Source organism: Carassius carassius, chromosome 46, assembly GCF_963082965.1.
Source record: "Carassius carassius chromosome 46, fCarCar2.1, whole genome shotgun sequence".
In the NCBI taxonomy this organism is placed as follows: Eukaryota; Metazoa; Chordata; class Actinopteri; order Cypriniformes; family Cyprinidae; genus Carassius; species Carassius carassius.
The window spans coordinates 25,968,965-25,995,858 of record NC_081800.1 but is presented as its reverse complement, the minus strand read 5'-3'; the positions used below and the strand labels follow the sequence as shown (position 1 = coordinate 25,995,858).

The window sequence follows — 26,894 nt, the reverse complement described above, 5'->3', positions numbered from 1 at the left end:
GTTTTTAATTGCATGTAAAATTTCCATGCATTTGAAATACACCGTTTTAACAAACTAATAAACATCATGCGATTTATATTTGTCAGTCATACATAAATGAATCAGATTTCTGCAAAATTCATAGTGCGTGTTTAACTATTTGATTTGATTTAAATAATCATGTTCTCAAAGTGCATTTATTAGAATCAGCATATCTGTTCAGTGTGAAAACAATTATATTTAATCAGTTAAAACTATGAACATGGTAAAACATGGCTAGCTGTGAAATACTGAAGTAGTTCAAATGTATAAGACTGAAACAAATTGGACTTATTGAGGATAAATATATAAACTTGGTTATTGTGTGTGTTTAAAACACAAATCTGAGTTTATTTGATTTATTTATGACTGATGAATATGAATAACATTACGTTTATTAGGCTGTTTAAGGTAAAACTGTATAATTTAAATGGATGGAAAATGTATATGCAATTAAATTACATTAATCTTCTGTATATTCAGAAACAATTTAATATACCAGTAAATAAAACACTATAAACATGTATTTTGATGTTGATGATGAATTTAAATCAATAAACACAATTAGAAAAAGAAAAAAAGTCTGTTCTTGCACATACTGATCGTTTCGCTTCATAAGACCTCAATATATCATCAGGAGCCACGGGATTCGTTTTGTGTTGCACGATGTGATTTTTTTTTTGGCTTTTCAAACTGATAGTAGCCACTGCATTTTATGAATCACGGAGGACCACAGTTTCAGCTGTTTACTGCTCTACTGAAGACAAAAAGTCTGCATCTCGGTTGGCCCGAGGGAGAGTAAATTACCAGCTAATGTTCATTTGTGGGTGAAACGTTTCTTTAGTACAGATTCAGCTCACCTCACAGTCGTCCAGAACCACATGTGGACTCAGAGGTGAGGTTTCCTCGAACACCTGGCCGTTCCAACCCCGGAAACGCAGGCGAGGCGTCTCCAATGCATCGGTCGCCGGGTCACTGTAGCAGTGGAGGGAAACGGTCTGGGATGCCGTGATGCTCAGCAAGTGTAAGAACTTCATCTGGACTTTCCCGACATCAAACACGGCCTGTGAAGTCAAACATCCGGCTTCTTAAACCTCATGTTTAGATAATCAACATTTCTGCGTTTTGGCAACTGTACATTTGCGGTTGAATCTGACAAATGATCAGACTTACAGGAAATCTGCTTTTAATTAAAATCAGATTTGTTTTTGAGAGGAAATGCGATATCGCTGCTTGACATCAAACGCTTCTCATTTATTTTCTCTTCAGTATGTTTGTAATTGCATGAACACGCTCGAATCCTGTTTGCATGTCGTTATGTTGACAGTCGCTGCAGAAATAAGTCGTACATCTGGATTCGTTTTTAACTTTTACAGTTTAACCTAAGCTTCGTGGAAATAACACCATTAAATTACCAGAATTACAAAAAAAGAGTTCATCATAAACACTGAATATCTTCACAGAGCCACTTTACAAAATAAACTGTAGGCATTTAACAGTGTTCTAGGATTAAATCTTTTACATTTGTATTTTTATAATAATTTCAGTTTTAAGCAGTGGTCATTTTATAATTTTTTATATTACTATAAAAAATATTTTAGTTTTAGTTGCATTAGTATTTCAAATGAAACTAAATGAAAATGAAAAAAGGAAAAATAAAATATGTTTATTTGTCACATATTATTTTATTGCAGATAATGATATTGTTTATTATTTAAGTTATATTTTTATAATTTTAGACTTTGTTATGGAGAGTTTTAATTTAGTACAATATTGTTTGTTCACACACAGATATATATATATATATATATATATATATCGTTTTTAGTTTTAGTTATTTTACTACTACAACTTCAACAAACTAAATTAGTGACATAAAATAAGTTTATTTTTTTATATTTTAATTCAGTTAATGTTTATTTTATTTCAAATAATGAAAAATGTTTTAATGCTTTTAGTTACTTAACACTGTCTTTTTTATTCATTTTCGTTTTAATCATCAAATACGGTCTTGGCAACTAGCTGAAATATATATATATATTTGATCTTATTCTAGTTCGTAATTTTTTTTCAAGTCACAACAGTGTTTTTTAATGCTTTTAATTTTAGTTTTAGTTAACGATAGTGACTCTGGTTCATCTGCATGAATCAGCTGTATGTACAGTCCTAGTATTGGTTATATCTATATCACAGTACCTTATCAACTGTAACGGGGTTCAAGCAGGTCTGTCCACCTGCGGTGAAGTTACAGAACACCTGCACGGCGTCAGACGTACAGCCCAGATTTGGATCGATCCAGAACAAACCTGATCAACACAGATACAGTAAAACACTCAATCAGTGAGATGTGGAAAGACACGAGAGAAGGATTCAGTGAAAGCGTGATGCACAACCATTCAAAAGTTTGAGGTAAATACAGTTAAAATAGAAAAATACATTACTTTTTTCAGCAAGGATGCATTATATTGATCAAAATTCCAGTAAAGACATTTATAATCTTACAAAAATTTTATATTTCAAATAAACACTGTTCTTTTGAACTTTCTATCCATCTGTGAATCCTGAAAAATAAAATGTATCACAGTTTTCACAAAAATATCGTGTAGCACGACTAAATGTTTTAAAAAAACATTTATATTATATTTTTTCGATTAAATAAGTGCAGCCTTGGTGAGCAGAAGAGAATAATTTATTATATATATATACTGTATATATATATTTGGGGTTGCACGACTACTGATTTCTAGAAAGTCGATATTTTATTTAAAAAATACTCAAGTTACTCGACTACTCGTGGTTCATGCTATTGTAAATGAAAAGACATTATTATTATTTTTTTTAACCAATATACTCTTATTAATTCACAGCCTTATGCAACAATTACATACATAAATTGTCAAAACTATTATGACATTACATATTTAAATTTTCATATAACAGCCAGTATTTGTATTTGTGTCTGTAACAATCACACAATTTTTCGTATCTGCATTCGGATACAACGTCGTACAGTTACTTGATAAGACCGTTATGGCTATCTTTTTTTCATAGTTATCAGTGAACAAGTATGCCATGTTAAACTAAAATAATTATTAATTTATTACGCAAGCAGAGAGATGTCATGACAAACGTTTAGTGATCATTTGAACACTTCTGAATCAATTCAATGCGCACATTTTCATTACATTAACTCTTTAAGCGAGTCTTAATGTTTAGTGAACTTCACTAAACAAATGTGCGTGTGCCGCACAAACCAGCAAAAGATAAAGATGCAAACATGTAGGCCAAATAGAAAATGTATCCATATCTAAGTTGATTATTAGCTTGCTCTGAACTGGTTTTTGCCAAGCTCTGATTTCTGAGAGATGCACGGAGAGACAACAGCAATGCAGTGTTTGATTTGTGCTCTTTTCACTCATAAAGTTTACGTTGATTCACTTCACACTCGTGACTTTAGAGGTCTGTGTATAATATTGCGCTGATCCCCTGACTCTGCTGTTATCTAGCAAACTCCGGACTGTGCCAGCTTCAGCCGAGTTTTCAGGCAGAATTATTCATCGTCTGTTATTCATTTTTGAAGCCATTATCCGTGCCATTCGGAATAAGGTATTCGGCTTCAGGCACACCACTATTTACATATTTAAATTTTACATGCAACATAGATAAGGTCATAGAAAATTTTTCCTAAAATTCACGTCGTACTTGCAAACTCTTTGTACGCGTTATGGTTAATGCATGCTCGAGTAGTCGATTGTTTCCGACAGCGCCGACTAGTGGTTGAAGTAATCGATCACTCCACTACTCGACTAGTATATATATATATATATATATATATATATATTTTTTTTTTTTTTTTTTTTTTTACGTTTAAATGGTAGTTTATAAAAAACTAAACTTTTATCTAAATAAAAAATCTTTAAAAAAAACATAAATATAAACAAAAACTCTAAAACATATATATATATATATATATAATAAAAACCAGAAATAAATAAAATAACCACTATTTTACAAAGAAAAAAATATTACTACTATATAAAAATATAAATTAAATATAAATTAAAATTACAATAAATAAAATTCATGTAAAAAACAACAACACTATCAACAATAAAACAAAAAGGGTGTTTCGGTGGAGGCTGGTTTAAACACACCGTCGCTCATGGTGTGTCTGCAGTCCAGCAGGTCTCTGCAGAAGCGAGCTGGGTTTTCTCTGGTTCCCAGTGGCGTCTTCATGCCGTCCATGACACCGCTCAGATACTGCAGCGTCCTGAAGATCTCAGCGCTCCTCTCCGACAGAGACCCCGCCGTGTTCTGGTAACTCTGAGAGCAGACAAAACATGTCAGCAAGAATAAAATCAGAGTCTTCTACATGATGTAGCTGTTCTTCATCAGTGCACAGCTTTCAGAAAGCAATCTAAAAGTCTTCACCTCCTCCTCAAGATGTGCGTTGGCCTCCATCAGCGCTTGAAGGTCCATACTGACGCGTATCTGTGAGATGAGAAATAGATGAGTATCACGCAAACAATCTCAAAGAACCTTCCAGAGACCCTGGAAAATAATGACACATTAGATAAAAGTTTCTGCCAAATGCATGAACGTAATTACAAAGTAATAGACCGTGCAACTGTTTAACAATTACAGTGAGTCAGATGATCTTACCGAAGGGCCGGGTAAACCTGGAGCCCCCTGTCAAAAGACAAAACACAGAGAATATAAACATTTGTATGATATTCATATGATAAACTAACCCTAATGGATGTCTGTAGCCAAGTTATAATGCTATGGTTAGGCCTTAACAAATGCAAGGATAACAATAAAAAATAAACATTCTTATTAATACAAAATCAATGTTGAAAATGAGTATATTTTGCACTATTCTGTAGTGTGATAACGTGTAAAGTACCTGTGGCCCTGGACTGCCCTGTGGCCCCTGAGGCCCCTGTGCAAAAAGATCATTAAACATCTCCATTCAGGCATTTATCTAAAACAGCTTCAGTCCTCTCGCTCCGATGATAATCAGAGGATCTCTGAATGAGATCATTGACTTTCGTTATGCTTACGCTTAGAAATGTTGTTTTTCTAAATCAGAAATGCACAAAATCAAGTAATATCACAATATGACTTGATCAAATAATATGTGGCCTAAACAGTTAATTTACATAGAGCTTAAATTAAATAAAATTAGATTAAAACCAAATAAAATTGTAAAATATTGATTTGGCAACTAATTGAAGATGGAAATAAATAAAACCTAAAAAGAAAACATTAATATTAATATAAAAAAAAGAAATTTAAAAATGAGAAATTGTTAAAAGCACTTAACAAAATGATTAAAAATAGAACAAAAATTGAAAATATGATTATTAGACATTACCATAAATCATTTGGATTTTGGGGCGATGAAAGCTAAATTGAAAATGCAAAAATGAATAGTTTACAAAAAAATTTTAATTGTGCACACAGGGCTATCATATAATTTCACACTTAAAATATCATGCATGTGTGTCTTTTACTGTGCTTATGGTGTTATGTATAATTCATCCTCCACATTTTTTGATCATATGCACAAAGAAGAATAACATTATTAATATTTTTTCAGTCCTGTTTTCTCGTGATCTAGTTTCACAGCCATGCCAACAGGTGTCAGTACAGAACTGAATATAACTTATGAGATTTTGTTTACTGTACGTATATCCACTTTACTGTACGCGTAATTAATTTGTATTAAAGGTTAATCCAGTTGAATCCAAGCAGCTCTACAAGATTTTGGAATAGTTCTCTGCATCCTTCTGAAGTGTTTGCGGTGTTGCTTCAACCATTTAAAGGTTAACAGTAGAAGAGCACTAGGGGTGTGCGATTAATCGAAATTGTCATAAAATCACGATTTGAGCGTGTGCGATTTCTAAATCGCTTTATAGCATGATTTTCGTCAGTCTGCTATCTGAACCAATCAGAATGCAGCTCGCCTAAATGATTAGAATTAGAATGATTTCTGGAGATCATGTGACACTTTATAATGGAGTAATGCTGATGGAAATTCAGCTTTTCATCGCGGAAATAAATTCTATTTTAAAGACTATTAAATCAGAAACCATTTTATTATATTGTAATAACATTTTGCAAGATTACTGTTTATTTTCTGTATTTTTGATCAAATAAATGCAGCTTCGATGAGCAGAAAGACACTTCTTTAAAAACACTACAAGTCCCCAGACTTTTGAACGCTAGTGTACAATACATATAACCAATTTCTTTTAACTACAATTAAGATAAAAACCGAAATTAGAAAAATAAAATCTTAACTAAAAATCTTCCCGAAACCATATTAGTGAGAGTGGATGCGGAGCGCTGGCGCCCCCACAGGTCACCGCAGGAACTGATTACACAAGAACAAGCAGATATTTCATTAGAAGAGCGGAAAAGCTCCTGATGATGATGAAGATGAACAGCTTTTCTGAACTGGCAGCGGACTGAAAAGTGCTGTGTGATGACGAGCACGTCTTACCATCTCTCCATGGCTTCCTTTAGGTCCTCTGGCACCCTGAGAAACATCGAACACATCCTTTATCTGACAGTCATTAGGCACGAGGTTATAAGTCCAGGAATAACATGCATGTCATAAACACACTTACAGGCTTCCCCACCGGACCAATCATCCCCACCGGACCTACAGGACCAGAGAAACCCTGAAACACACACACACACATGACTGAGACGCGTTAGATCTCAACAGACACTTACACACACATTTATTTATTTAGAGACGAGACGAGACGGGACTGACCAGAACTCCCGCCGGCCCTTTGAGTCCAGGAGCACCAGTGAATCCCAGATCTCCGTCTGGACCCTGAAACACAGAGAACGATGCACTTAACATCTAGATTCACATCTATGTGTGTCTCCAGTTATACGTGAATATGACACATTTAGGAGTCATTTTAGTAACAGAAATACTCATAGAAGGAACAAACGACGAATCACAGGTACATTAATGATTTCCATTTTGTTATGATAAAAAATGAATACATAATTAAAAACAATGCAATACAAGCTAATATACATATGTATCAATAATAATTTTTATTTGTAGATAACAGTAAAGTATTGAAACAATTTAAATAATAAACACATTTTATTTAATTAAAATATGTGTTTTTTTTATTTTAATTTAAATTAATATTTGTGTGGATAGATAGATAGATAGATAGATAGATAGATAGATAGATAGATAGATAGATAGATAGATAGAAAAGGGAAAATAGTAAAAGATAGATAAATAAGTAAATTAAATTAAATAATTAAAGTTAAACTTTTATTACATCATTTAAATAAAATGTCAATTTCAAGCTAATGTTTAATATTTATGTGTGTATATAGATAGGATAAACAGAAAAGAAAATAATTAAATAATTTAAATTAATGAAACAAAAATTATTTAAGTAAAATATAGATAAATAATTAAATTACATAAATTAAAGTAAAACTTTTATTAAATAATTTAAATAAAATAAAAAATGTAAGTTAATGTTTAATATTTATGTGTGTATAGAAGAAAAATAAAAAAGTAATTAAATAATTACAATTAATTAAAAAAATTATAAATAGATTTGAACTAACGGATAAATAATCTAATAACAAAAATACAATCTAAATTAAAATAATTTAAATATAACGTTTATTAAAATGTACTATGCTTAATAAAATAAAGTTGCATATCAAATATATGTTTTGGGTGATTCTTGTCATCTGTTTAGTGACCCGTCTGAACTGTGTGATGAAAACTAACCTTGGGTCCCGGAAACCCCTGGAGTCCCATCATGCCTGCGTCTCCCACCTCACCCTGCAGGAAAAATCAGAAAACTGGGTCACCATCCAGACTACAACAACTTCCTCACTCTCAGTGTCCTCTCTTTATTCTGGGCTGACCCCGTCGTTCGTTACAGATCACTTTCGTCTTCAAGAGCTCATCATTTAAAGTCACTTCCACATTCGCACATGTTCATTCATTCATACACGGTCTGTGAGAGGATATTCCCGCTGCGGACGCTTGGAATTCCAGCTCGCGTTCGGCCTTCATTGTGTTTTCCTGAGTTATGCAAGAAAGAGGAGCAGTTTATTTCTCTCATGTTTACTCAAAGACCATCGTTCAATCTCTTACATAAGAGACCCGCTGACACAAAAACCTGGATTTATGATCATCAGTCAGATGGCCAATTCTTTTGGTAGAAAAATTAATTAATAATTCACATGATATCAGGTTCAAGCTGATTATTTTAGTATCCTTTATAGTTTTTGTTAATATTTTGAATTAAGATTTTATATTTCTGTTTTCTGTTTTTACTTTGATTTGAGTTAGTTGTAGTGATTATCTTTTTTTTATATAAACTTTTTTTGTATTATTTAGTTTATTTAGTTAAACTGAATGAAAATGTTATTTTTTATATTTCATTTTATTGCAGTTAAAATCTATTTTGATTCAAGCAACACTTACATTTTTTCTTTTTTCTGGTTTTAGTTTTAGTTTAATTTACCTGCATGATAACCCCAAACCACATGCAAACACATTTATTAAATTAAAGTGGACTGAAACCAAATTAAAAATTTTTTTTTTTACATATTTAATTAATAAAAAATAAATATAATTTAAAATTTGTAAATATATATATATATATTAGGGCTGGGATAAACGATTATTTTTTAAACGATTAATCTAGCGATTATTTTTTCGATGCATCGATTAATCTAGCGATTATTTTTTCGATGCATCGATTAATCTAAAGATTAATTTTTTCAGCCCGATTCGATTTCGATTGTCTTCGATTGTCTCGATTTCGAAATGTTGATTTACATATCTAAATGAAAAAAACATGAATTTGTTAACATTGCAATATATGTTTATTGCTCTTAAAATTACAAAATAAAAGACTGACTAAGAATGCATTACTTTGCACTTGTATAGAGATAGCATTCAATAAAACCTTGAAACCTTGAAAACACATAGCTTACTGAAACAAGCTTACTGAACACATAGGGCCTAGCTTACTGAAAAAAAGTTCTTCTTTCAGATAAAAATAACAACAACTTGATGTCTAGCATTCAATAAAAAAGGTCACCCAAAATACTTGTTTAGAGCAATTGAAAGGATACAGTAACCAATGTAAACTTGAGGGCATTAGGCTAATACAGAGTGCTTTTCCAAAAAAAAAAAAAAATGAACAGTGGGAGCCAGCAGCCTGTCATGGAGAAAAAAAATCTCTGAATGCTCCACGTGAAACTTTGGCGTTCCGCCCTTTTTCTATCGTGTCTAATGATTTTGGTTAATATGTACGAGGGAGAGAGAGAGAGAGAGAGAGAGAGCAAGACAGCGCTCGTGTAGTTTTGAAGACTGTGAGTGCGCGAGCGCGCGTGAAACTTGGGTGTTTCGCCCTTTTTCTATCGTGTTTAATGATTTTGGTTAATATGCACGAGGGAGAGAGAGAGAGAGAGAGAGAGAGAGAGAGAGAGCAAGAAGCGCTCGTGTTGTTTGAAGACTGTGCGTGCGCGCGCACAGCCGGGGCTCTCTCTCGTACGCGCCCTGTCAGGCGCAGCACAGTCATTATATTCTACATCACTCACCGATCAAATAAGGCTTTCACAGCCGCCAAAAAAAAAGATCAATGCTGAAAAACCCCTGGATTGGTTATATAACGTTGGAAAGGATGTTGATCCGGCCATCGCGTATATTCAGCGCACATAAGGTAAACGTTTTGCAAACGTTTTTTAGAGAAATAAAAACAGGTATATATATATATATATTCAAATATTTTGTTTATAAAAAGAGCATAACTTGAAAAATGTATACTAAAAAAAATTAAAAACCTTTTAATATATTATTTTTATACATTCGAGTTTCCCTCAAAGCACGTAAACATGATCAAGATTTGCACATTATTGGCTGAACTTTACATGGCTTAAAAAAAGCATTATTATGTGACTGGTACTGCGATACAGTGCTCATTTAATATTATTAATTTACTATGATAGTATTTATTCATATTTAAAATATTCAGTTTAATTTTAGTTAAATTTTTAGTACTTTTTTGTGTATTTTTGTCGTTTTTATTAGTAATAATTAGTATTTTTATTAATTTTTTTTTAACCATGTCTATATGGCTTTTATTATTATTATTATTATTATTATTATTATTATTATTATTTTCAGTTTTCGTTATTTTAGACTTTAAAGTAAAGGAAAATTAGAAATGTTGCCTTGGACACAAATAATAATAATAATAATAATAATAATAATAATAATAATAATAATGATAAATAATAATAATTTATACATTTTATTTCAGTTAATGTTTATTTTATTTCAAATAACAAAAATAAATGGTTTTAGTTTTAGTTAAATATAATCACTTGACATAATCTAGCATGCAACCATGATATATATATATATATATATATGTATGTATAAATGACGACACTCACTGGTTCTCCTTTGGCACCTTGCTCTCCCTTCAAGCCTTGGTCTCCCGTCGCCCCCTCTGTGCCTTTAGCACCCGCCGGTCCTCCGTCGCCCGGTAAACCCATCTCACCCTGCAGAGGTCAAAGGTCAAGGGTGCAAAGTAATGCGTGATGCATACTGTAGTGACATGACATGGAGACATACTTATTACATTATCAAAGTAACACTAAGAAACCAAAAGAAGAATTTGAGGTTTTTGACCTTTGACCCCGCTGGCCCTCTCTCTCCGACGCCTCCAGGTAGTCCAAGCTCACCCCGCGGGCCAGGAAGTCCCGCCCTCCCTTCAAGACCGTTATCGCCACGCTGACCCTGCACACACGCGTCAATCAAAGCAGCAGCCAATCAGAGCTGAGAACAGAATCGTAAACATTGCTCAACACAATTTCTGTAAAAATTCCTGCGTCAGTTACCTCCGAGCTATAATTTGTCATCTGCCGTTAAATGACAGATAAAACACAAACTGCACAGATCGATGGCTTTGCATGTCGGTCAGATGAATTTCCTCACACGCTTTCATGTGCCAAAACCAAGACAAGGTTTTCATTGTGGAGAACAAATACATGAATGAGAAGGAACTGATGAATAACAGCGCTGGCTCATGAGCTCATGAGTGTAACGTCAAACACAGAGACAGACCGAGTGAAACACACGGCTTTAATCCAACCATGTTTACAGACACAAACCGTGAGAAAGACAGAATAACACAACTCTGGATTCTTTGAAGTTCACTGGAGAAGCATGTAAACACTAGGGTTATTAGTGCTCAGTAAAACTGAAGCTATCAAAATACATTTTATTAACCAAGTGCATTATAACTATATATATAACTACATACTGTATAATATATATCACATAGTTTTAGTTAACTGTCTCTGATGTCTCTATAGTGGTTAAACATGAGATATAATTCGCTTTGGGTAATTCTAATAGATTCAATCTCATTAATCTATTATTCGTTCCAGAGCAAATAGTTTTGGCTGAGGGTAAAATCTCCTCATGTTTTATTTGATGTAACTTCAATATTTCAAAAAGCGCTGCCTTTGTATTTTTGACTGAATTGTCTAGGAACTTTTACGATGGCTGTTGTTGTTTTTTATTAAATATTATTATTCAATACATAATATTTTATATTAATAATAGTATTTATTTAAAGCTTTTAGTATTGGGAAACGGTGTGTGTGATGGTGATTTTAGTGACACTGTTCCACCAATAGATGGAGACAAAATTCCACTTTAAAGACTTTTATATTGAAAGAGACTGAAACAGGGTTGGAAACAAGAAAGTTATTTTTAGTTTCTACAACAGCTTATAAAATGAAACCAACAAATGCAGTGAGTAGCACTGTCTTCAGAAATCACCCTTAACAGATGAAAGGACAGTACGACAAAATATAACAACATTTAAACTTATTTGCTTTCATTTACTTGTCAAGGCAACATTTATCAATTTAATTTATTTTAATAAAAAAAAAAGAAACTAAAACTAAAACCGAAATATAACTTCATGATTTAAAACTTGATTTAAATCTAAATTTATCAATTTTATTTCATAAGCTGAAGTATTAAAATGACTAAACTGAAATAAAAATGAATAAGAGAAACTGGCATATAAAAATCTATTAAATCAACATAAATTTAGATTGAATTTTATTTCACTTAGTTGCCCAGGCAAGATTTATCATTTCCACTTTTATAAGTTGAAGTATTAAAACAACTAAAATTAAAATAAAAAAATTATAAAATAAACTAAATAGACATATTTCAAAACAGAAATCTGAAAAACTAATAAAACAAAATTTTTGCAAATTTTTTTCTCTCGAAATTTTAAATAAAGCAAAGATAATTATTTATCCAGTAAGTACTACTTAAGTCTTTCTACTTCAAAATTTCACATTTAATTCAGTGTTACTTGCCGATTGTTTGTAATTATTTGTGAAAAAAATATGTTAACTGAAAATAAATTAAAATATAACTTAAGTATTATAACTTAAGTATTCATTCATTAAGTATAGTATTAAAATTAATAAAACTGAAATAAAAATTAACAAAAAAATTACATAGACATCATTTTTTAAAATAAAAACTAATAAAATACTACAAACTTAAACTTTTTAAACTTTTTCATGTCTAATTTTTTAATTAACAAATAAACTAACAAACTCTCATGTTTAACTTTTAAATTGAAATTAGTTTAAGTTGGAACGCTCAAATTAAAACCTATATCGAAAAAAAAAAAAAAACATAGGCATAATAACAAAAACTAAAAAGGAGACTAAAACTAAACAAATTAATTTTAAAACTAAGACTTTTAAAACTAAAAACAAATTAATTATAACTTCAACTTATTTAGTTACAAAGGCAATGTCTAATTTCCATTTAGTTGAAACTGAAAACAACAACAAAGAAAAATAATAAAATATAACAGACATTTCTCATTTTCATTTAGTTGAATTACTAAAATTACATAAACTAAAATACATTTATAAAAATCTACACTGAAAATGAAAACAGAAAATATAAAAACAAATCTAAATAGATGCAAAAACCATAATAGTATATTATGATACTAAAATAACACTGTTAAACATCAGCAGCCACATTTAATCCAACGCCTTACTTGCCATTGCTTTGTAATTATTTGGGAAATTTACTATCAACTTTTCCTACATTTCTTTTCAGTGTGCATAAACGGCACACAAGTTTTAACATAGTTGCATTTTTATTCAAGGTTTGAATATGAGATTTTATGGAATGCTTTAGAATAGAGTTCAGAAAGATTCTCAGGATGATGTTTTAGTAGCACATGGATAGAAATGATTTCACACTCACTGTTTGGCCTTTGGATCCAGGCAGACCCGGAAAACCAGGAAGACCGGGAAGCCCGTCGGATCCCGGATACCCGTCCGTCCCTCTGGGCCCCGGCAAACCAACCAGACCCTAAAAGACATTCAGAGAGTCACATGACCACAACAACATCAGAGGCCTTTAAACAGATCATTAACACTTAAAAAAACAAGCCATCATAAATTATTTCTGGTTTGTGGAACAGACACACAAAGCTAATTTTACATGGACATTGCAATAATATTTGCAACACCACTTAAATCATATTTATGCCTAAATATAAGATGTACATATTTGAATGCATATAAAATTCCAATTTCCAGTTTTACTAAATAGTAAAAAAATATAAATTATGAAAACAAAATGACAAATACGCATCACGTTAAGTTTATTTCACTATGTCTGAACTGTTATACAAATAAAACGGAAGTTTTACATTTAATTCACATACAAACATCGTAGTATTTTATGTTTCAATTTATGTAAATTTCTGTATGTCGTGGTTTTATGAATGTGTAAACATTAGGGGTGTAACGATTCATTCGTTTTCTCGATGCATCGATTACAAACCCTGACGATTCATATGCATCGATCTGGAAACATGATTTTCGAATCTTGAATGTCTACAGCATATGCACAGTTTAATTGAATGATAAATGTGTTTAAACAATGCGGATAAACTGAATGTACGAAAGAAACTGTTAAAATAACCACAGCATTAACAACGACCTTGAAATAAGAGTGCAAGGTTTTATATCGGTCGCGTTTTCTCTCAGAATCATCATTCGACTGACGGAGAGGAAAGGTTTAATAGCTAGCCTACTATAGCATTTTATTTAGTGAAAATGAGATAAAGAAGTTTTCACACTGAAAGAGAAGCTTTATCTGCAGCTAAACTGAATAGAAGCAGAATGAACTGATGAAACATAAAAAAACACAATAAATAAATAATTTATGAATGATGCAGTGCTAATTGACATGATTTATTACAGTACAGAAACTATAAAGTAGCTATATTTTCTACCTTTTTCTGTGCAAAAAAAATTTAAATAATTGCTAATTAAATGTAGTCTAGTATATAAAACAATCATACAATTGTCATTAGGAAAAAAAAAATATCGATTACAAATGATTGATTATTGTCCAGCAGTGTATTTCATTTCTTACAGCAAATTAAAAGTAATACAAAAGGAAGAGAATTCCTTGTAAAAAAAAAATTTAAATAAATAAAATTTATAATAATTATGATAATACATAGGCTACATACATAAAAGCTCTTTTTTTAAATCTTACCTTACATAAATTTTTACGTAACCATAAAGGCTGCTGTGTAATCTGCCCCCTGACTAAGCTTTTAAAGAATTTAGGGGAAACATTTAAACAATTTTGTGAATGCACTTAAAGAATGCAGAATCGAATCGTTTTAATCGAATCGAATCACATTGAATCATTCTAAATTACAAAAATCGTTCCTGAATTGAATCGAATCGCTGCCTTTCCAAAGATTCACAGCCCTAGAAAACATAAAACTGTGGTGTAAAATACACACCTCAGGACCTGGCTCTCCAGCGGGCCCTCGGGATCCTTTCTGCCCAGCGAGTCCCTAAAAACACACACATAATCTTATTCAATAGCCTTATATAAAACTGTTACCTAAGAATGATTAGAGTGAACTAAAAGAATGATTTTTGCATGACGTGATAAAGAAAGCGCTTTAATCTTGTTATTCAAGCGTCTCTGAGCACACAGTTCTTTTAATGCTCAGGATAACAGAGGAAAGGGCCAAACACACTTGTTTTCATACTACAGAGTAGTAAATATTGATTATTCCCTTGAAATTGTAATGCAGTTATTAATTTTCATTATCACATTTTACATTGAATTATGTTTATAACAGTGTTTGAATCAACCGCATGCCATATTTTTACATGAAAATAAACAATTTGAAAACATTCAAACTGAAAAACCTTTATTCAAATGTCAAATACACATTGGATTGGTTTCTTCTTTAAATAAATAAAAAAGTTAAAATATGCATGCATGATATTATAATGTTATACTAACACTAAAATTACAACAATGAAAAAATAACATTAAGAAAACTTTTAGAAAGAAAAAGAAAACTACTACAGAGGAAACCTGCCATTGGGTAAAGATTTGTTTACTTCTGGCAGATTGGTAAAATAATGAGTCAAGAAAGATTAACAATTGAAGTTGATATTACAAACACTGAAAACTGAAGAGAAACAACAGTTAATTAAAATAAAACCATACAAATATTTTTATTCAAAATAAATTTTTACTGAAATAAAATCTGATATTTAAAAAGCCCTTGAACTAATCTACCTGAGACTTGTTATAGGACTTGAATTTCATTGCTCTTTTGTTGATTTTGATTGCTTCCATTATCCTCATTTGTCAAACAAGCATCTGCTAAATAACTAAATGTAATGTAATGTAATGTATATGTACTACCGATTGCAGAAATAGTATGCTTACACACTTATACACACACAGACCTGAACTCCCTTCTCGCCCTCGGGTCCTGCTTCACCAGGAAGCCCAGGAGATCCCTGGGGTTGGGGGGGAAATTAAAACATTGTGTTTTAGTTTCATTATGCAAGGAGGCACTTCAGTGTTACATTCCTCTGGCCCAGAGACATGTGGACAGAGTCCAAAATTTACCAGAAAAAACTGCAAGGATTGGCTTAGGTTCATCAAATTTTCCAGTAACTTAATTAGAAAAGTTATGTAACAAAAAGCTCTGATCCACATCCTTGTGCGCCCCTAACTAGACAGCATTTTTAAGGCATCATTTGCATGCATCAAACACACGCAGCATGCTAAGGTGAAACTCTATTGTTAGCTGAATTTCCAGTGCACTATTTGCATGATGCACTGGTTGCTGTCTATGTAGGTGGACAGCAGCAGTTTTGGATGAGAGCTGCAGTGTTGGTCACACATCAGACTTACAGGAGATCCCTGCTGACCAATTGCTCCACGGGTGCCTGTGACCCCTGCCTGACCCTAAAACACACACACATATCCAGACCAGTTCAATCTAGATGTAAGGAAAACATCTTAAAAACAATCAGCAAAAGCACACAACTGGATTCTCCAGTGCTCAGAAAAGACACTGTTATGCTGTTACTAAGGTATTTTTATCATGTTGCTTTGTGGTTGCTTGGGTGTTGCTACAAAACATGACATTCCTCCTTAAAGAGAGACTAACCTGATATCCATCATCTCCTGGATCCCCACGTTCACCTTTCTCTCCTGGAGAGCCCTATTTGCACACAAACATTGATATGTTGTCTTACTTCAAATACGTGATGTAATTATCACTACCTCTTTATTTAGTTATTTCAGTCAATGTGTTGGACAAAAACAGGAAGTTAAAAGGAAATTAAGACCTACTGGTTCACCTAAGGGCCCGGGTGGTCCTTCCGTTTTACTGTCTTCTCCTGGATATCCCTGAAAAAACACACATATTCAGTCAAACTCAGAATCTAACACCATTCTTTTCACATATTTGCATAATAATTTAACACGTATGACATTTAGACTGAGATTATAATTTAAAGATCAAAATACATTGTATAACCTTTTCTCCCTTTGGTCCCGGGGGGCCTGCTGGACCTGGCTTGCCAGTGGGACCCTATGGTTAAGGAAAATAGAGAAGAAAGATAAAAAGAAATTGATAATTTTATCGTCTAATCTAATCTAATATTATTTTGTTGAATAGAACAGCTGGGTTGAATAATCGGCGGATATTTGGAAAATATTTTATTTAATTTTAAATTAATGAAAATAAATTGTGAAAGACCCCTGTATTCCAAACATACACAAAAACAACAACTGAGGGGTTCACCCCCAAAACTTTCTGCAAATGTGAGTATGATTTTGTAAGCATTCATAAATGCATATATTTGTATGCATAAAACTCACTGTGTAACCTTGAAGTCCCGGTTCTCCCTGAGGTCCCATAACTCCTGGTCTACCCTGAAATGTGATGAACAAAAAACACACACACATAAGTTAGCTTGTGTTCTGTAGTGTACTCATCATGCCCCAACAAATAATCTTCTAAAAATAACCTGAGTTTCCTGTGGTGAAAAACACATTATTGGATGGCGTCTTAAAAAATGACTCCAGCTGCTCATCCCATTATGGCTTCTTGGGAAAGTATTTGCTAATGAATAAAACACTAAGTTTCCCCTAACTACACTTGATTTTACATTTCATCGATGCCGTTAAATCCTGAGGGAAAAGCGGGAAAAAACAATCCCAGACATTTTCTGTGTCTATAAAATCCGGCCTAAAACTACAGAATCAACAGGTGTTTAACTGCACTGTATAAGAAAAGCAGATTTGTCCCTAGTATCACTAATGGCATTAGTGTAAATCCCATCAAAAAGCTTTGGTTCAATTCCAAATCCCGCTAATTTAATTGAGCCAGTAAAAGCAGTGAATTTGAGGGTAAAATTCGTTCTCAGCATGTAAGGAAATTATCAAGCTCTTGTCAGCTCATACAGAAATAATAGTTCATTTTTTAAATACCTAATTACCTTTACTAACAAAACTATCCACTAAAATTTCTGAACCAATCACACTGAACCAATCACACTTTGTACTGTAGTTGTGTGGCAAAAAAACAACAATCTAGGGCTCCCCTAGTGGTGCAATCATAGGTAGCAGCATAATGTTGAGGTTGTGGGTTCAAGCTTCAGAATAGTTCCCCTTGTTAACAAATTCAGTGCATCCATTTCTCTCATTTGGACTCTTTCGTTTGGCACTGCTATTACAGTTGCTTTGTGATGGTAATGGTGAAGTTACTGCTTAATCGTTTTTGGGATTTGCACAGCCATTTCTCAAAATTAGAAAGAGTGGAGGGATGCGTTAAAAGAGAAAGCACACTAACTGTGGGTCCTCTGGTTCCACGAGCACCTTTGAGTCCTCTCTCCCCTGTCTGTCCGATTTCGCCAGGAGAGCCCATCTCTCCCAAGTGACCCGGCGACCCTTTTTCACCCTACCAAAAAGGAAGATGGAAATATCAGAGGGCAGGACTGGTTTAAATAGTTTACACACGAAAATGACATGAAAAATGTGACTGTATTGTGAAAATACAGAGCGGAATGTGTTCCAAATAAGCCAAGGCGAAGAAGAGTACCACAGGGCTCTATTCTAGGTCCGTTTCATTACTGACAAAATATTACCAATTGTGCTATTAAAATGAAATGATACCATATATTGTTTTAATGCAATTTTATTCAATTTAGTTGCCATAATTTTTTTTGATACACAAATGTTGGTTACCTTCCTTCCTGGACGTCCACGGTTGCCGGGCAGACCTTGTTTGCCCTCTGGTCCCTGATGAAGAAACGAATGGTTTAACTTTACATTGTCAATACAAATTTCAGACAAAATACCCCTGCATTATCTAAACAGCTGTTTGGAGAGATTTTGTCAGTTACATACAACTAAATGCAATATATTATATTCACTCCCTCACTCTTTCGTCACTCACCGGGTAGCCTTTGTCCCCAGGATTTCCAGGAGGTCCTAGTGGGCCAGAGTCACCAATCTCACCCCTTTCTCCGGCTTCTCCCATTGGTCCACGGTCACCTGGCTCACCCTAAGAAATAAACAAACCTTAAATGAAAATGATTTTATTTTATTTTTGCAAAAAAATTGGGGGTTTCGGTAAAATGGTTTTGGGAATCAACAAAATATGATGTTGACAATGTGTACCAAAGTGCATAATGGGCCAACCAAAGTTAGATCAGTTAGAACAATTTAGAAAGTTGAAAGAAGTATTTTCTTGTCAAATGTACTCCAATCAACTTTGTTTTATGTAGTTATTTATATAAATTAATAAATAATAAACTACATTTTACAAGTATATTGATCAAACTGGCCAGAAAATAGTTTTCAAGGTTTGTGCAACAAGACATTATGCATTTCTCATCATTCTTTAAAATAGATCAATTAGAAAATAAAATGCAAAAATAAAATGCTTATATAGTAACTTTTAAAATCCCTTTTATCATTTTATTCTATTACAGGTAAAAGGGTTCAAAACATAAATGTGTCCCTGTAGCCCAAATGATAAAAGCATGGCACTAGCAACAGCAGGGTCATGGGTCTGATTTGCAGGAAATGCATAATAATATGTATAAATGCAGTGCAACTAGTTTTGGATAAATGCATCAACCTGAATGTAAATGTCAGTAGAGAATTTAATCTGGAGTCTCACCTTTGGTCCATCCTTCCCTTGATGTCCGTCCTCTCCAGGTGGCCCTGGAGGACCCTAAAACAAACAGCAACATGTTAGACCAGGAAAGCATAATTTAGAAAAGCATCATGGGATTCATTCCACACACCAGCTGAAACTGCTGCAGAAATGTGCTTATTGTCTTTTCCTATTAACCATAACAAACATTTTTATTTGTATAAGCAAATCTGCAGTATTAGCAAGATTATGAATAAATATTTTACAGTCTGAATAACATTTATTTTTTCCCACAATGCAGTAATGAGAATGACATTTCTTTATTATTTTGGGGCGAAATACAAGCCGGAAAAATGCAAGACAGGTTTTGTGAGATTCGGTCGGGTACGACGCTGCTCCCAATATCATAATATCCAATAACAAACACAGAGCATTGCTTGAATAATTGAAACAGAGAAAAAGATGTTCAGTGTGTGTGAGCCTGTGGGTCCTTCTATCAGATTATTGACATTGCTTGGCTCACATGAGTTAAAGCAATGAAAATACACTGATGGATCACGTTTACTTGGACATTTTGGAGCAGGAATGAGGCTGGTTCACTCACTTTGATGCCCAGTGGGCCCAGTTCACCCTCTTCTCCGAAAGGCCCCATGTCACCCTGGAAAAAGACAGAAAGACACAGTTGCAAATGCTAACAGTTCTCTCTTTAATACTGTTATTATTGGAGCTTGTCAATTTAAATAATCTGTTTCCATTGTATTTAATTGCAAACGGCAGCTTGGATATTCTGCTTAACATCTCCTTTTGAGTTCAGGATCAGGATCTTTTGAGGAGCGTTTGTTTCCAGAAGCTTTACTTTCACTGTTCCTCAGCAGAGGAATGATCTTCACAAGCCTCCAGAACATCTCACATCTTCTGAGCAGCGTTTATTTCTTTCATTTGTTATATTATTGGAGATATAGAGTGACGACTGATATTTAAATCAATTTATGTGAGTATCTGCTGAACTGTTATAAAGATCTCACTGATTTACATTACAACATCTGCACCAAATTGCATATTCTTGCTTAGTTTGAGTCTCTGAATAAAATTGAGCTGTTTTTCTCTTCATATTCTCACTCTATCAGACCATATATAAAAAGCGAACTTTCTTATAATATTTGTATCTAAAGTTTCAATCATCTGTTCCATTTCAATTTCCATTTCTGATTATTATTTCATGTCAGGCTTTATAGGGTTAATAGTTGTGCATCACCTTGATCCCAGGTTCACCCACAGGTCCCTGCTCTCCTTCAGGTCCTGGAGGTCCCTGTGCATCCACAAAAGAGGGGAAAACACAAAACGGACGACAACAAGAAGTCAAAATAACACGGACATACTCATATATATCATATCTGAAACACAGAAATAAAGCAAAATTAAATAACATGCAACATAATTTGTTTACTAAATGATTAAAATGTGCAATTATTTCTGCAGTGCACCGTGTGTTTTTACACTCCTTAGGGTGCCTGTAATCTATATTGAATTCAACAGTATTACGTAACTTGGCACTGTAAAGAATTATCCCTCATTTAATTAGCATGTCATTGCATAATTGCGCACAGAAGAAAACCATTACACAGAAATCTTCAGTTTCTTTCATGAAGTACCTCGTGACCTTGCTCTCCATCTGGTCCTGGGTCCCCTGGAGGGCCTCTGGAGCCCTTCAAATAATCAAATAAATATTACATAAATATGAAATCATGCACAATTCCCCCTAAAACAAACAGTTTTCTCATAAACAGTCTTGTTTTGATATTATAAATTATATTTACATGAATCGCCCTTGGCACTGGATGTGAAGGGATCTTATGAATACGCCCTAACTAGAGGTGAATTTCACCATGCATGTTTTAATGCACATGTGAACAGCATTAAAGTGAGTGTCCATATGTTGATGCATGATTAGATGCGTGTTAACATGAGGACATTCAGATGCACACGGGGTCAAAGACTGGAAACACGAACCCGTTCCTGAGACACTGTTAAACATCTTTCATCTGCTGACAGAACGGATGATTACACGTTTAGATATAATGACACAAAACACTGGCGCTCAATGCAGGAAATGCCGTGAGGATCAGCGAAACGCCTCACAAACCCTCGGAGGTCTTCACATCATGACTTACATGTGTTACACAAGAAAAATGCATCAGCGAGTCACGTCACGCGTGCTTGTGGAGACTATATAACACACATTTCTGAAGGTCTAGCACATTGCTAGCCTTATGAACACAATATGTTCAAATGCTTCAGCTGATGCAGTTTTAGATCTTTATTTTTGCTTGTTTACATACAATCTGCCCTTAACTATGCCACATTATCGCAGTCCAAAACTTTGTTTTATTAAAATACATGCATTTACTTAATAGTTTACTTAAACAATTAGAATAACTTTGTTTATCAAAATAAAGCTGAAATAAAATGAAATATATACCATATATGAAAAAAATTGAATATTAGAAGTGTTGTAGAAGTTTAAGTATTAAAAAGACTAAAGGCAAGACAAGGCAAGTTTATTTATATAGCACATTTCGTACACAATGGTAATTCAAAGTGCTTTACATAAAAGAAAGTAAAATAATAATGAAGAAAAATAATAACGAATAAAACAAGCAATTTTAAAACTTTTAAAATGATTAAAGCATTTACTTAAGATGAATTTAAAAACAGTTAGAAAATGATTTTACATAAAAAAATAAAATAAAATAAAAAACCAGTGAAAATACAGTGCAATCAGTTCGGACATTGCACAGTGCTCATTCAATAAATGCACAGCTAAACAGATGGGTATTTTTAGTCTAGATTTAAATGTGACTAGTGTTTTAGCACATCTGATCTCTTCTGGAAGCTGATTCCAACTGCGGGCAGCATAGTAACTAAAGGAGGACTCCCCTTGTTTTGCGTGAACCCTTGGTATTTCTAACTGACTCGATCCTAATGATCTGAGTGGTCTGTTAGGTTTATATTCAGTGAACATATCTGCAATATATTTCGATCCTACAGTACAGACCAAAAGTTTGGACACACCTTCTCATTCAAAGAGTTTTCTTTATTTTCATGACTATGAAAATTGTAGAGTCACACTGAAGGCATCAAGAAGGAGAGTGATGGGGTGCTGCGCCAGATGACCTGGCCACCACAGTCACCGGACCTGAACCCAGTCGAGATGGTTTAGGGGTGAGCTGGACCGCAGACAGAAGGCAAAAGGGCCATCAAGTGCTAAGCATCTCTCGGGGAACTCCTTCAAGACTGTTGGAAGACCATTTCAGGTGACTACCTCTTGAAGCTCATCAAGAGAATGCCAAGAGTGTGCAAAGCAGTAATCAAAGCAAAAGGTGGCTACTTTGAAGAACTACTTTGAAGAGTTTTTTCACACTTTTTTGTTATGTATATAATTCCACATGTGTTAATTCATAGTTTTGATGCCTTCAGTGTGAATCTACAATTTTCATAGTCATGAAAATAAAGAAAACTCTTTGAATGAGAAGGTGTGTCCAAACTTTTGGTCTATACTGTAGGTCATTTAGTGACTTATATACGAGTAAAAGTACTTTAAAATCAATCAGTGTAAGGACCTGAGGACTGGTGTGATATGCTCAGATTTTCTGGTTCTAGTCAGAATCCTGGCAGCAGCGTTCTGGATGAGCTGCAGCTGTCTAATGGTCTTTTTGGGAAGGACAGTGAGGAGACCATTACAATAGTCCACCCTGCTGGTGATGAAGGCATGAACTAGTTTCTCCAAGTCTTAGCTGGAAACAAAACATCTAATTCTTGCAATGTTTTTAAATGATAGTATGCTGATATAGTTACTGCTTTGACATGACTACTGAAACTAAGGTCTGTCTCCAGAATCACACCAAGATTCCTGACTTGATTTTTAGTTGTTTGACCCCTAGAGTTAAGGTATGCATTCACCTTGAACACTTCATCTTTGTTTCCAAATGCAATGACTTCAGTTTTTTCCTTGTTTAACTGAAGAAAGTTCTGGTACATCCAACTATTAATTTCACCAATACATTGGCAGAGGGAGTCAATTTGGGCTGTAATCATTTGGAGATAAGGCTAGGTAAATCTGGGTATCTTCAGCATAGCTGTGATAGGCAATTTGGTTCTTTATCGTTATTTCTCATCATATACAGGCTAAACAAGATCGGTGCTAGAATAGAGCCTTGTGGGACTCCGCATGTCATGGACATCCACTTAGACTTATGCTCTCCTAGACTCACATAACAGCCTCTCCCTTCTAAGTGTGACCTGAACCATTTGAGTACCATCCCAGAAAGCCCGACCCAGTTTTCCAGTCTCTCTAGTAGTATGTTATGATCGACAGTGTCAAACGCAGCACTGAGATCTAGCAATACCAGCACCAATATTTTGCCAGAGTCACAATTTAAGCGAATATCATTTATTATCTTAATGAGTGCTGTCTCTTTGCTGTGATGTGGTCGAAAACCAGATTGAAAATTGTCCAGGTATCCATTTGAGTTTAAGTATTTGTTCAGCTGATTAAAAACGACCTTTTCTATAATTTTGCCTATAAAAGGAAGATTAGATATTGGTCTAAAATTGCTCAAAATGATGTTATCAAGATTGCTCTTTTTCAGGAGGGGCTTAACAACTGCAGTTTTTAGGGAGTTTGGAAATGTCCCAGAAAGAAGTGAGTTGTTCACCACTTCTAAAAGATCTGCTTCTAAGCAGTTAAGCACACTTTTGAAAATTTTTTTAAATAAATTAAATTAAAGCTATATAGAAATATTTAAAATACAAACATGCTCAACAAAACTAAACCTTTAGTTTACTAAAACGTAACATAAGTTAAGTACAAATGTAAAATAAACTACAGCTATAAGTTTACCTAAAACTGAAAAACATTAAAGCTATATAAATCTCAAAAAAATTAAAAAATAAAAATAAAACTTAAACAAAAATAAATCAAATATGAAAATATATAAATTAGTATAAATTATATATATATATGCACAAAAATACTATAATAGTATAAAAAAAAACAATAATAATAATAATAAAATAACACCGAACCTGGCATTATATGTACTGCTATAAAGCTGTACCATGCATAATACGTTTTTCTTTTTAACCATAAGATTAGATTGTCTTTTTTTTGTTTATTATATATGAGCGAACAGCAGACCACGAGCATTCAATCGTTGCACCTGCAATGCTTCTATGAAAGTAAATATGATCAAAATATATAATTGGCTATAATATAATTAACAGATTACCAAAGAAAAAAAACTTTAAGATGCGCGTTTTATTTTCAAAATGTTTGTTACTGTGAGTCAGAGAGCTGATTACACTGCTAAAAAACAAACAAACAAACAAACAAACAAAAAACATGGCCTATCTTTCTCCATAAAAATATAGGCTAAAACATTCTAAAATATATGTTTACATTTTAGGCAAATTGCATGAATTAGAATAGTGATGTCTCAAAATGCATTAATAGTCCTTGTCTCATATTTTCCTAACGAATGTAATATAATATGTGTTATTTTATTTATAGTTTAATATGTAATTCTTTTAACTATTTATTTTTAATTCTTGTTCTGAATACTGTTAAATTTAAATTATTTTTTTTTAGAGTGGGGAACTAATAAGCTGTTTACATTTACCAGTATTTTAATAAACCTAAGAAGGACATAAATTAATGATTCCTAATTGTTTGCAACTACAGTATAAGGTTAACAGGTTTTTTAGAGTAAGATCAATTTCTCTTTAATGAGATTACTTGCTATTTTTGGCAGGGTTTCGTTTCTCCGTGTTGTAAACTCTAGGGGCGTGGTCTCTAAACCGGGGTGTTTTTAGGAATGTTATATTCAAATGACGATTGTTTTCAGCCGCGTGCGATCATTCGTACGATCACAATGGCCGCATATGAATGTTTTATTAATCACACGTGAACTCTGTCGTAAGTTGATTAGTGTGCACAGATCTAAATTAAAAGTAAAATAAAAATAAAAATAAAAATAACAATAAAAATTAAAAAATTAAATTAAATTAAATTAAATTAAATTAAATTAAATTAAATTAAATTAAATTAAATTAAATTAAATTAAATTAAATTGAATTAAATTAAATTAAATTAAATTAAATTAAAAATTAAATGTATGCATTTAGCAGACGCTTTTATCCAAAGCGACTTACAGCGCATTCAGGCTAACAATTTTTACATATCATGTGTTCCCGGGGAATCGAACCCACAACCTTTGCGCTTGTTAATGCAATGCCCTACCACTTGAGCTACAGGAACACAGGATCTCCGCTCATTTCTATGTTAAATTGGTAAATGAAGCCCCACTGTATTTTGTGTTGTAATACTCACAAGTTCACCTGGAGGACCTTTTTCACCTGTGCTGCCGAGAGGTCCTGCTTTACCCTGCAAAACACACACACACACACACACACACACACACATTAGTCAGAGTCAGATTACACATTATTCAGTCAAACGTCCCATTGAACAGAAACATCACAAATGAGATCTTTATTAAAGTCATTAATTTTCTTATATGACAATTAGAATAAATTTATTGCAAATGTCTCCTGTGTCTCAGATGGACGAACAAAAGCCAAGTACACAGTAAATTTTGTTCACTAAAACCATACTTTTTTTTTTTTTTTACTTGAAATAAAATTAAATAAACGTTAACTAAAATAAAATCTAAATAAAAGAAAATAAACACTATTTTGTTACTTGAAATAAAAAAAATGTTAACGCAAATACAATTTAAATAATATAAAATAAACACTTTTTTATAGCCAAATCAACACTTCTCATTTTCTTTTAACCTGATGTACTAAAATAATTAAAATGGGATTACAAATGAATAAAAATGATAAAAACAATACTAATTACAATTACAAAAACACTCAACGAAATGACAAAAAATAAATAAATAAATACATTTAATTAAAATGAAAGTTGAAAAATACAAAAATTTTATCTAATTCCAAATATTACAATTGAACAAATATAATATAATATTATATATATATATAACTTCTAGAGTTTCAGAGATCCTAATATCTCATACTCTGCTCTAATTTCTCATTAAATGATCTGAGATGCTTTTCACATTCACTTTACAGCTCTAAACGTCTTTATCAGACACTGATACGCTGAGAAGCAGGAACCACTGGCTTTAACATGCACCTGTGTTATCAGAGCATTTCTCAGTGAAATCTCACAGTTCCCACAACAGAGTCGCTTGACGCTCAGTT

At 33.0% G+C, this 26,894-nt stretch overlaps 1 protein-coding gene across 1 annotated transcript in view; it reads right to left on the bottom strand.

Annotated features, from left to right (window-relative positions):
* LOC132129555 (collagen alpha-1(XXIV) chain) overlaps nucleotides 1–26,894 on the bottom strand; it is a 108,100-nt gene that overhangs the window by 1,376 nt on the left and 79,830 nt on the right. The window contains exons 32-59 of the mRNA XM_059541180.1: nucleotides 25,996–26,049; nucleotides 21,260–21,313; nucleotides 20,863–20,916; nucleotides 20,212–20,265; nucleotides 19,632–19,685; nucleotides 18,903–19,010; nucleotides 18,692–18,745; nucleotides 18,297–18,404; nucleotides 17,324–17,377; nucleotides 16,980–17,033; nucleotides 16,793–16,849; nucleotides 16,608–16,661; nucleotides 16,349–16,402; nucleotides 15,895–15,948; nucleotides 14,925–14,978; nucleotides 13,361–13,468; nucleotides 10,733–10,840; nucleotides 10,495–10,602; nucleotides 7,808–7,861; nucleotides 6,806–6,868; nucleotides 6,654–6,707; nucleotides 6,527–6,562; nucleotides 4,925–4,960; nucleotides 4,681–4,707; nucleotides 4,450–4,509; nucleotides 4,173–4,341; nucleotides 2,215–2,324; nucleotides 879–1,082 (exon numbers count right to left, since the gene is read on the bottom strand). Of these exons, the coding sequence (XP_059397163.1) occupies nucleotides 879–1,082; nucleotides 2,215–2,324; nucleotides 4,173–4,341; nucleotides 4,450–4,509; nucleotides 4,681–4,707; nucleotides 4,925–4,960; nucleotides 6,527–6,562; nucleotides 6,654–6,707; nucleotides 6,806–6,868; nucleotides 7,808–7,861; nucleotides 10,495–10,602; nucleotides 10,733–10,840; nucleotides 13,361–13,468; nucleotides 14,925–14,978; nucleotides 15,895–15,948; nucleotides 16,349–16,402; nucleotides 16,608–16,661; nucleotides 16,793–16,849; nucleotides 16,980–17,033; nucleotides 17,324–17,377; nucleotides 18,297–18,404; nucleotides 18,692–18,745; nucleotides 18,903–19,010; nucleotides 19,632–19,685; nucleotides 20,212–20,265; nucleotides 20,863–20,916; nucleotides 21,260–21,313; nucleotides 25,996–26,049 (2,058 nt within the window). The remainder of the gene's footprint in view (nucleotides 1–878; nucleotides 1,083–2,214; nucleotides 2,325–4,172; nucleotides 4,342–4,449; nucleotides 4,510–4,680; nucleotides 4,708–4,924; nucleotides 4,961–6,526; nucleotides 6,563–6,653; nucleotides 6,708–6,805; nucleotides 6,869–7,807; nucleotides 7,862–10,494; nucleotides 10,603–10,732; nucleotides 10,841–13,360; nucleotides 13,469–14,924; nucleotides 14,979–15,894; nucleotides 15,949–16,348; nucleotides 16,403–16,607; nucleotides 16,662–16,792; nucleotides 16,850–16,979; nucleotides 17,034–17,323; nucleotides 17,378–18,296; nucleotides 18,405–18,691; nucleotides 18,746–18,902; nucleotides 19,011–19,631; nucleotides 19,686–20,211; nucleotides 20,266–20,862; nucleotides 20,917–21,259; nucleotides 21,314–25,995; nucleotides 26,050–26,894) is intronic.